This window comes from Alexandromys fortis, unplaced genomic scaffold, assembly GCF_014885135.2.
Source record: "Alexandromys fortis isolate MF-2015 unplaced genomic scaffold, M_Fortis_MF-2015_v1.1 scaffold_44, whole genome shotgun sequence".
Classification (NCBI taxonomy): domain Eukaryota; kingdom Metazoa; phylum Chordata; class Mammalia; order Rodentia; family Cricetidae; genus Alexandromys; species Alexandromys fortis.
This window is the reverse complement of record NW_026067921.1, coordinates 5069655-5080724: the sequence shown is the minus strand read 5'-3', so window position 1 is coordinate 5080724 and position 11070 is coordinate 5069655. Positions and strand designations below refer to the sequence as shown.

The 11070-nt window shown below is 48.8% G+C and overlaps 1 protein-coding gene across 2 annotated transcripts in view; it reads left to right on the top strand.

The window, feature by feature from the left end:
- Nucleotides 1–420: 420 nt before the first annotated feature.
- The window catches only part of Ctdspl (CTD small phosphatase like), a 117675-nt gene continuing 107025 nt past the window's right edge, over nt 421–11070 (top strand). For both annotated transcript variants that reach the window (XM_050141505.1, XM_050141504.1), the window contains exon 1: nt 421–623. In XM_050141505.1, coding sequence (XP_049997462.1) covers nt 545–623 — 79 coding nt within the window. In that variant the 5' untranslated portion in view covers nt 421–544. The remainder of the gene's footprint in view (nt 624–11070) is intronic.

Here is an 11070-nt window from a genome sequence, read left to right as displayed (position 1 = left end):
CCATAGCCCTCCGCCCCAGACCACACCCCGCGCACTGGGCCCCCGACTCGGCCCCGCACCCCTCTCCCGGGCGGGCGGGCGGGCAGCGCCAGCGGCGGTGGAGGCTAGTCCTCGGGCCGGGACACACCCACCCGCCCGCCCTCCCCGCTTTCCTCCCTCCCTCCTGCGCTCCCTCTCTCCCGCCCTCCCGCCCTAGCACAGCGCTCGCTCCTTCCCTCCGTCTCCCGCTCGCGCTTCCCGCGGCGCCGGGCCTCCCGCTCCGCCTCCCCGAGCGCGGCTCTCCCGGGCGCGGCTCCGGGGTTCATGCTGACGAGGCGGCGGCCGCTCCAGCCCAGCGGCGGCGGCGGCGGCGGCGGCGGGAGCTGGGGCGCGGGCCCCGGCCTCCTCGGTCGGAGCGCGGGGCCGGGCGGCGGGCGCGCCCCGGCGGCGGCGAGCGCCCCACCGCGCCGCGCTCCTGCGCGCCCCCTGCGCCGTGCCCCCGCGCGCCCCCCGCGCCTAGCTTGCGGGGGGCCGGGCCTGAGGGCGGCCGGCGCTGCGCGCACCCATGGACGGTCCGGCCATCATCACCCAGGTGACCAACCCCAAGGAGGACGAGGCCCGATCGCCCTGCGCGGGCGAAAAAGGTGAGGAGGGGCACGGGCAGCTGCCGCGAGGGGCGTGAGTGCACCCCGCGTCGCCGGAGTTCTCGGTGTGCGTCCGCACGGGCGTGGGGGAGGGGTGCACCGAGCCGGGAGGGTGCGTGGGTGTGGGGTGCGCCTGGAGCAGAGGTAGGCTGCGAGGGTGCGTCTGCCAGCTGAGCTCGTGTGAGTGTGCATGAGCGGCTGAGAAGTTGGGATCGGGTGTGTGCACACTGCACAGAGCTGTTTTAAGTGTGCATGCAGTGCGTGTGACAGGTTGTGGGTGCACCTACGTGTGCGCGCAGGCCAGCTGGAAGATTGTAAGGGCGTGTGTGCTTCTAACAGATTGTGTGTTGCTGACAGGCTGTGTGGAGTTTGTGGTCTTACGTGGATGTCTGTATGCATCTGACTGAGAGATAACAGAGTGTGTGCAGAGCCGGAGCCTGGGGACGGTGGATGAGTATGTTCACTCCTGATGGAGTTGGTGTGTTTGTGATCGTGTGCCTACGTTACCCGACTGGCAGAAGAATGCACTGTGTCTCTCTACTGTAAGGGTGTGTGTGTGTGTGTGTGTGTGTGTGTGTATCCGCCGCCCTGACCAGAACCAGTGGGTACAGGAGTGCACACAAGCTTGTGCACAGCATAGTGAGACCTTGTCTTGAGAATAGTTGGTTGTGCAATTGGAAGAGGAGCTGTGCTGACCCCACAGCACCACACACGTACAGGCACACGCGCACACTTCCTTCCTAGCTCTTTCTCTGTTAGAGCTTTGGGGAACTGGTCAAGGACCCAACCGGCAATGCAGTGTTGCTCCTGGTTTGTTTGGGGGCATATTCTGGCTCTAGTCCCTTTCTCTGTTTACTTTTTGCTCTTTTTCTTGGTCTGTTGACCCCTGGGAACTGCCTGGAGTCACTGTGCGTCCTGCAGGTTGGACAGACTGTTTTTGAAGAGCTGACCAATCTGACTTGGTTTGTTCTGGCGACTAACTCTTGCTTCACTGTCCTCCTGCCTTGTGCAGGACAAACACTCCTGTCCCCTCCCCAAAGACCTGATTGCTCCCTGCAGCCTGTATGCCAGTGCAGTGAGCAGGGACTGCAGCCCTCCTGGGAAATAGGATGAGGATGGAGGAATAGCCCAGTACCTCCCCCCAAGTAAGACCCCTGGACAAGCCAGGAGAATACAGAGACTCTCCAGAGGTCCCTTGGGTGGGGATTTGCCATCCACTTCACCCTGTACACTGTAAACACTGCCTGTGTCTACAGACTGGTTTTCTAAATGTACAACAGAGAATTCAAACTCCCCAGAAGCCTTTCATGCCCTATAAATGAGTTTTGAAAACCCTGCAAGAGGGTTTGGAGTGAATTCCACGCCTGCCTGGGGCTTATGTGGATAGCCCCTCTGGAGTCTAGCCTTCCCACCATAGGGGCTGGAGTTTTGGGGACCCTGGCTGGGGATGTCCCCTCAGGGAGGGTCTCCGAGCTTGGTGAACCCAGTGGTCCTATCTACTGTGGACTTGTAGCAAGAGCTGTGGCAGGCTGCTAGGGGATACTTGCCAGGACCTGGGCCCTCTTGCCGCTCCTGCCTCTGAGCTGCAATTTTGCAAACTCCCCAGTCCTCTGCGGGCTCAGATTTCTGAAGCAGAGTCAGCCTATAGAAAAGGCAGACCTTGTAGGTGTTACTGGAGGTGCTGCCTGGTTGGGCTTGTTGACATTGCTTTTCTGGACAGGCCTTCATATGGTTAACAGTCTATTTTGTTTGTTTCTGTGTCAGCCTGGTTACTTGTTAACCGATTAGGGGAATTCCACGCCTGCTGTCCTAGGGTGGGGTGCCTGGCTAGTAAAAGCCTGAAAATACCACTAACATGAGTTTTTTACTCCAAAAAGTTGATATAATTTTGATCATATGTGGTCTAACAAAATACTTGAGAATAGTTGTTTTATCTACTTCTGGCCTGGTTGGGACCTGGTGGTGGTGGCACACGCCTTTAATCCTGGCACTTGGGAGGCAGAGGCAGGAGGATCTATGTGAGTTCAAGGCCAGCCTGATCTACAGTATCAAGACAGCCAAGCTACATAGAGAAATTCGGGGGAGGGGGGATTCAGCTTGTGCTTTGACAGTCCCACAGGTATGCAGCGTGTCCTGATCATATCCACCCCCAACTCCCCTTAGCCCCCTCCGACACGTGCTCCTTCTACCCTCATGTCTATTCCTGAGAATCAGATTTGAAACATTCTTTAGAAGAACAAACCACCAAACGGGTTCAGCAGTGTTTCCAGCTTAAGTATGCTGGTATCTTTAGATAGGCAGAACATATTTTATATAATTTAAATGAAGACAGTCATTTTGTCATTAAATATTGGGCCTGCCGTGTTTGGAAGTGTTTGTGGTATGAAAGTGATTGATGGTTTTTAAGAACGTTTGCTTTCATCATTTATTCTGTCAAATAGGCGTGACAGCGACCAGCCACTCTTGGGTTTGAGGGGCGGGATAAAAGAAACCGTATATCGAGAATCGCCCTGTGTACGCCTGTGCCACTGCGCCACAACCTTTGTCTCGTGTGGGTTTAGAAAGGAAAGTGCTGGCAGCAAGTTGAATTACTGCTTGACACAGTACGTGTGGCTGTGTACTCAGAAATGGCTGTCGCTGTCACCTTAGCCTGTCTCTCTGGGCTGTCCCTTCCCGTTGTGTGTGCTTGGGTTGATAGTGTGAGGCTCCGAGGAACCCTGTCCCCACTTTGCTGTTACACAGCACCCAGAAAAGCAGACAAGAGGTAGGAATGAGAAAGCCGTGGGAGAAGAAAACTGAATGATGAGTGTGTTTGTGAACGACCATTCCCAGGTCATCTTGTTAAACACTTAGGTGACTTCCAGTGTTCAAAGCTGACATGTTTGGGAAACGACTCCTCTCAATAAACTTGGAAGAAAATTTAAAAAAAAAAAAGCACAGGTTTTTCTTGTCGTTAAGATTTATTTATTTGTATTTCATTTCTGTGGGTGTTTTGCATGTATATCCATATGCCATGTGTGTGCCTGCTACCTGTGGAGCCCAGAAGAAGGTGGTGTTTGATCCACAGGAACTGGGGGTAAGGATGGTTGTTGTGAGCCACCATGTAGATGCTGGAACTGGACCCTCTGAAGGAGCAGCCAGTGCTCTTAACCAGCCACAGGGGTGCAGGCATTTTCAAGAGTAATTTAATACTTAAAGTGTAAGGAATGCTTTTGGCTGCAAGTAACAGAAAACCAGGCTTCCGGCAGCCTAAGCCAGCTCCTCCTTAATGACAAGTGACTGCTGTGGCCCTCAGCAAGCAGCTCTGATGTTAGAGCCAGCATCTCAGTGATTCTTGTGGCTCCCCCACCCCCACGTCGTATCCTGGCTGCAGCCCTGTAGTCACCAAAGTGTCATCCTTAAGGCAGGAAAGTGGACAGAGCCAACCATTCCCAGGGGCTGCTCAGTAAAATTTTGTTCATGTTTAATTGGCCAGAACTCGATCACGTGCCTTCCCTTAGCCTCAAGCAAAATCGAGGAAATTGTCAAGCCCACCTAGGAAAAAGAGAAGACCATAATAGAGGGGACCAGTGTCTCTGTGTCTCTGTCACAGAGGTGTCACCTCCTCTGCACTCAGTGCGATGATGTCACTGCTGATGGCATGGCTTGCTATAGCAACATTCCCAGCCATCCTGTGTCAACAGGTGAGTAAGGATGGACCGTGGGCCCTCAGTCCTGCAGAAAGAATGCTCCCAGGCCATCGGACCAGACAAGTTCAGTTACATCTGAACATACAGACACGTGACTTTCTGAGACATTCCAGAGCGAGAAATCTCAAGAATGACATAACAATGTGATCCGATCTTGTTTTTTTTTTTTTAAATCAAACACACAAAACTGAACAAATGTGTAGAAATACACACACAAAAATGAGACAAATGCACAGAGATGATTCCCCCCGGAGCAAAGGCTGAGTGGCAAGTGAGGCAACTTTGGCTCTTTGTTTAAAAATTGATGAAAATATGCTTTTGTTTTATGGATGATTTTTTTTAAACTAAGAAAGGACATTTCCCCTAGCTCTTTGTAAAGAAATAATTTGAAGGAATTATACAATAACAAAACAAAACCCAAAGAAACCTCGATTAATATGCAGAAATACCCTGAACATTTCAATGCTAGCTCAACAGCTGATTGTTTGTGAGTTAGTAGGCTTGCTGGAGGTTACCACAGGCTGGTGTATTTGTGCAGCAATTCGGGCCCAGAGTCCTGCGTCTGCTTCTCATAAATCTTTGTGACCCTTAATCTTTTATTAAATATCATTCTAAACTTTTAAAATTTTATTTCATGTGTATGGGTGTTTTATCTACATGTATGTGTGCCGTGTGCCTGCAGAGGCCAGAAGAGGGAGTCAGACCAAGGCTGGAGTTACACACAGTTGTACATTGTCATGTGGGTGCTGGGACTTGACCCCGATTCTCTGAAAGAGCAGTTTTTAGTCATAACTGAGAGCCTCCAACCTTGGAGGTGCTGACAGAATTACAGCTAAGGGAAGGTTCTTCTAAGCCGTGATCATTTCAGACGACAGGATAGTCTGAAGGGAGGTTCATGCTAACACTTTGTTGAGGCGGTGTGAGGCAAGGTCAGGCTGCCCAGGAATTTTCTGTGTAGCCTTAAATTAGCCTGTACCTCGTAAATGCTGGGATCGCGGTCATGGATCAGTGCATCCAATTAATTCAGTTTTTAAAAGTAAACGTTTTGTCATGGTTGCTGTTGTTGTTGAGACAGGGTTTCCCATGTAGATCAGGCTGGCCACAAGCTCTGCCATACCCTGCCTCTGTGTCCCAGTGCTGGGATTAAAGGTGTGCCCTCTGCACCAGACTTAAATTACCCATGCCCAGCTTACACTTTTATTTAGACATAACTGTAGATTATATGTTGTTACAAGAAATCCCATAGAGCCAGGTGTGATGGAACATACCTGTACACACAGAACTCCCGAGACCAAGATCACAGGTTCCAGGCTAACCTGTGGCAGGACCCTTTGAACAGGAAAGAAGGGAGGGGAGGGGTCACAGAGATCCTCCGTCTCCTCTGCCCTGATCCCCTCAGTGTTAATATTTTCAAGACTTTGAATGGCTTCCCAGCCAGGATGTTGAGAATGGCCTTGTCGAGGCAGAAGTTACATTACCAGGAGACGGCCTTTTCCCTCCTTCCCAGCTCGCCTCCTCAGCACACTGGCAACCCCTACTCTGTTTTCTCTTTCCAAAGTTTTGCCATTTCAGAAATGTTGGCTCGGTGCTATCGGACAGAATGTGGTCTTTTCCCCCAGTGTGTTCCTCCACGGAGTCATTTGGTGGTCGCTCATGTAATAGTTGGGCTTTTCTTTTTCCTTGCTGTGTATTATTCTGCGGCGTGAACAGCCTGCAGTCTGATTGTTCATCCCCTGGAGAGAATCTGGGTTATTTCTAAGTTTGGGGTATTTTTGAATAAAGTTGCTGTATACACGTATGAACATTTTAATGTAAATACAGTTCCTGGGTCATGTGATGGTCACAAGTTTATTCACATTTTTTAATTTAAATTAAACTATTGTTTCCTTGAGTAAATATACCATTTTGTTTTCTTAATAACAAGTAGAAGACATCTGTTTCTCTAAAGCCTCTCAAGTATTTCATGTTGTCATTTTTAAAAATTATTTTATTACATTTATGTATATGGTATGTCCTGCGCTGTCACTGTCCACCTCATCCCCTGGAGACTGGGTCTCTCACTGAACCAGCCTAGTGACCAAGTCCCTGCTACACTTGTGGCTCTGTTGCACACAGCACTGGGGTTGCAGACTTGTACAGCCACATCTGGCTTTTGAAGCGGGTGCTGGGGTTCTGAACTTGGTCCTCATACTTGTACAGAAAGTACTTTTCCCCACCCAGCCATCCCCCTAGCCCCAGCCATCACATTCTTAAAGCAGGGAGTGGCCACGCATTGTATTTAAGATTGAATGACACGGGCTCAGTGGAGTAAGACACAGAACTCAGAAACAGACCCACACAAAGATTTTAAACAAGTTCTCATGAAGAACAGGTCTGTGAAGGTGTTTAGAATGACTCCCCAAGCATGAGAGCATGAGCATCCATCCCCAGAACCCACGTAAAACGCCAGGCATAGGTTGACTCGAATCAGGGTTGTGTGATTCTCAGTAATGTGGGAGGTCCGTCTGTATATGTGTTGCTCTTATTGGTTAATGAATAAAGCTGCTTTGGCCTATGGCAGGGCAGAATATAGCCAGGCTGGAAGAGGTATGGAAAGAGAGTAGGCGGAGTTAAAGAGAGGCCATGTGGCTGCTGAAGGAGAAGGACGCATCAGAACCTTACTCCATTAGAAATGGGTTAATTTAAGATGTAAGAGTTAGTTAAAAGAAGCCTGAGCTAATAGGCTAAACAATGTTGTAATTAATATAGCTTCTGTTTGATTATTTGGGTCTGGGAGGCTGGGAAACGGAGAAGTCTCTGTCTACATTCTAATAAGCAAATCCTATTAATGTTGCACTGTGCACTCTTCTTAAAGCACTTAGAAGTTTGGATGTGGATGTTCATGTGTTCCGAGTTAGCATGCAGACATATAGTTGCTGTTGTATACTTATCCTGTGTCCTTGTCGTTGAGCTCACTGATTTGCTGTGAGCCTTTCTGTGGATTCCTGCAAGTTTTGATGTAAGCTATCTTGTGAAATAAGAATATTTGTTTTTCCTCGTTGGGGCTGTTTGTCTTGTATTTATTTTTCTTGCTTTATCACACTGACGAGAATATGGAACAGTGAATTAAGTTTCTGGTGAGGATGGACGGATGTCTTCGCTTGCTCCTATCTTGGTTACTTTCCTGTTGTGGTAAAACCATGAGCGAGGCCACTCACAGAAGAAAGGGTTGATTTGGGCTTAATGGTTCCAGCGGGTGAAGAGTCCCTCATGGTGGGGACAGACGGCAGCAGGCATGACGGAGGACCAGAAAGCTGAGAGGTGAAGGGAGAGAGCCGACTGGAAATAGGCGTATGACTTCAAACGTCAAAACCCACTCCCAGCCATCTACTTTCTTCCAGCCAGGCTGTACATCCAAACCCTCCCCAAACAGCTTCAGCAGCTCGGAACGAAGTGTTCAAATGCCTGAGACTGTCAGGACCCTTCCCCTCTAAACCAGGACGGCTCCCAGCTCCCAGAACCAACAGTTTCTACAGTAACCATAGTATCAGTTGTCAGAGTTTGTTTTGTTTTGTTATTTGTTTGCTTGTTTCGAGACAGGGTTTCTCTGTGTAGCCCTGGCTGTCCTGGAACTTGCTCTGTAGACCAGGCTGGCTTCAAACTCACAGAGGTCCCTGATTTAATCCTGAGTACCAGAATTAAAGGTGTGAGCCACTACCGCCTGGTCTAGTTGTTAGATTTTTTTTTTTTTCGAGACAGGGTTTCTCTGTGGCTTTGGAGCCTGTCCTGGAACTAGCTCTGTAGACCAGGCTGGTCTCAAACTCACAGAGATCCGCCTGCCTCTGCCTCCCAAGTGCTGGGATTAAAGGCGTGCGCCACCATCGCCCAGCTAGTTGTTAGATTTTTAATTCATTGGGTTGGTAAAGTTTCCTCTGTCCTGGGTTTTCTGAGTCTTGATATTGAAATTTTTCATAGGCTTTGCCTGCATAAGTGAGGACAGTCATGCTAATTAGTATGACAGTACATGTTGATTTTCGACTATAAACCCAGCCTGATATCCTTGAATAAACTGCTTCTATTGCATAATTCTCTTCTAAGCATTGATAAACTGTGACACTGTCTCCAGTTTCACTTATTTCTTTTCACTTACGTTGACTTTTCCTGACATCAACCTCATGAAATATGTCAGGGAGCTCTCTGTCCTGTGTTCTGGAACCAATTGTGTGGAATTAGCATGTTAATTTTCCACTGAAATCATCTGGGCCTGGAAATTTCTTTGGGGCAGTTTTTAAATCTCTAAATTCATTTTTCTCAGTAGTTGCAGACCTGTTTAAATAATCTCTTCCATACGGGAAGGCTTGCGATAGAGGGGCTTGCTTCAGGCTCCAGTCCTTTCATTTCTGCTGGCAAATGTCTGTGCATTGGGCCATCGTAGTACTAATCCCCTCGCCATCCTCCAGGTGTGAACAGAATGAATAGCAATGTGGTCGTTTGTGACCCTGTGTTATTATTTTCTGTCAGTCTTGTGAGGGGTATCTCAGTTTCCTTAGACTTTGTCCATGTTTTTTTTCTGCTTCTCTATTTGTGTGTGTGTTTGTGTGTGTGTGTGTGTGTGTGTGTGTGTGTGTGTGTTCAGTTTTCTCATTTCTTTCTGCTGCTTGGTTTGGTTTGGGTTGGAGAGAAGTTCTGAGACCCAGGTGCCCTTTGGCCTTCCTGGTAAATGCGTTTAGTGCCGCACACGTCTAAGCCCTGCTGTGGCAATCCCCACACATTTTTGACATTTCCACTGTCATTCAGCTCCCTGCGATTGTTAAGTGAACTTTAATGTTCAGAAGAGCATCAGGTTCACGGTCAAATCGAGCCGAAAGCTCGACACAGCCCCTGGCGCCATGTGTGGGGCATCCTCCCCCACTGTCAGTATCCAGAGCTGAGCTGTGATTACAGTTTTATGACCCTGCGTCCGCCTGCCATTATCGCCCAGCACAAGAAGTACACATTAGGGCTCACTGTCGCCATTGTTCGCTTTATGAGTTTAGATAAAGATGCAGTGATATGTGACCACCGTTACAGCATCTAGCAGGATGATTTCACAGCCCTAAAAACCTTCGGTATTCACCCATCCTTCCCAACCCCCTGCCTCTGCCAACTGCTGATCTCTTCTAGTGCGCCCATAGGTTTGCCGCCGCTGCCTCCTCCTCCTCCTCCTCCTCCTCCTCTTCCTTCTTCTTTTTCTTCCTCTCCTTTTTCTTCTTCCTCTTCCTCTTCCTCCTCCTCATTCTTTTTTGTGTTTGTGGGTGTGGTTTTTTTGAGACAGGGTTTCTTTGTATGACAGCCCTGGCTGTCCTGTAACTAGCTCTTTGTAGACTAGGCTGGGGACACACCCACCCATAGAGGAATTCTTTCTTAAAGACTTATTTTATTTGTAATCCTCTATCTATCTATCTATCTATCTATCTATCTATCTATCTATCTATCTATCTATCATCTATCTATGTGTGTACACACACGTGTATGGGTGTACATGTGTACAGATGAATATAAGGACCAGAAGTCAGCATCAGGTGTCTTTCTTCAGGAGCTGTTCCCTTTGTTTGAGACAGGGTCTGTTATTGGCCTGGAGCTCACCAATTAGGCTAGTTAATGGCCACTGAATCTGCCCTTCTCTGCCTGTCCAGTGCTGGGCATACAAGTGTGTGGCACCATGCTCTGCCCTTCAGTCTGGGTTCTGATGATCAACTCAGGTCTTTGTGCCTCACAGTGGGTGGCACCGTGCCCTGCCCTTTAATCTGGGTCCTGATGCTGGAACTCAGATCTTCATGCCTGCTCTTTAATCTGGGTTCTGACAATCAACTCAGGTCTTCGTGCCTTCACAGTGTGTGGCACCGTGCCCTGCCCTTTAATCTGGGTCAACCCAGGTCTTCGTGTCTGCACAGCCAACACTTTCTGACAACGCTCCCTTCCCCATCCCCTCAGATCCTCTTGTTTTTGGTGTGGAGTAACGCCGTCCTCTGTAGATGTGCGACAGTTTAGTCATAGTTCACTCCTGGGGACAGCAAGGTCGCTCTGAGCAACTGTGCCCACATCTTTGGTAGAGACGAGTTTTCAATTCATTTGGGTCAAAACCCATATGAGCTTGTTGTGCTAAGCATATTGGGTTTAATTGTAAAGGAAACAGCTGTGCTGTTTTCCTAAGAGGCTGTATGATCGTTAGTTTTCATTAGTTTAATTATGATGCATCTTGGCATGGATTTCTTTGATTTGTTTATTGCCAGTTCATTTTGCTTCTTGGGGTTATGTCTCTGGCCAAATTTGGGGAGTTTTCAGCCATTATTTCCCTAAGTCCTTTTCAGCCCTACCCATTCTTATTCCCTAAGACGCAGTGACACCATTTTTTTTTAAATTAAGACTCAGTTATTTTTATTTTATGTGTATGGATGTTTTGCCTCTCTCTCTCTCTCTCTCTCTCTCTCTCTCTCTCTCTCTCTCTCTCTCTCTCTCTCTGTGTGTGTGTGTGTGTGTGTGTGTGTGTGTGTGTGCATCACAAATGTATCTGGTGCTTGTGGGGGCCAGAGGGCACATGACCCTCTGGAACTGGAGGTGTAGAGTATTGTGGGCCATTCTGTGGCTGCTGGAAAGGGAACCTGGGTCCTCTGCGAGAGCAGCAGTTTTAAGTACCGAGCCACCTCTCCAGCCTTCACAGTCCCTTTTGTTACTGAAGTCCTGAAGGTTAGTCAATGCTATTCTGGTGACTTCTTCCCTTTCAATTTCCTCTTGTTCAA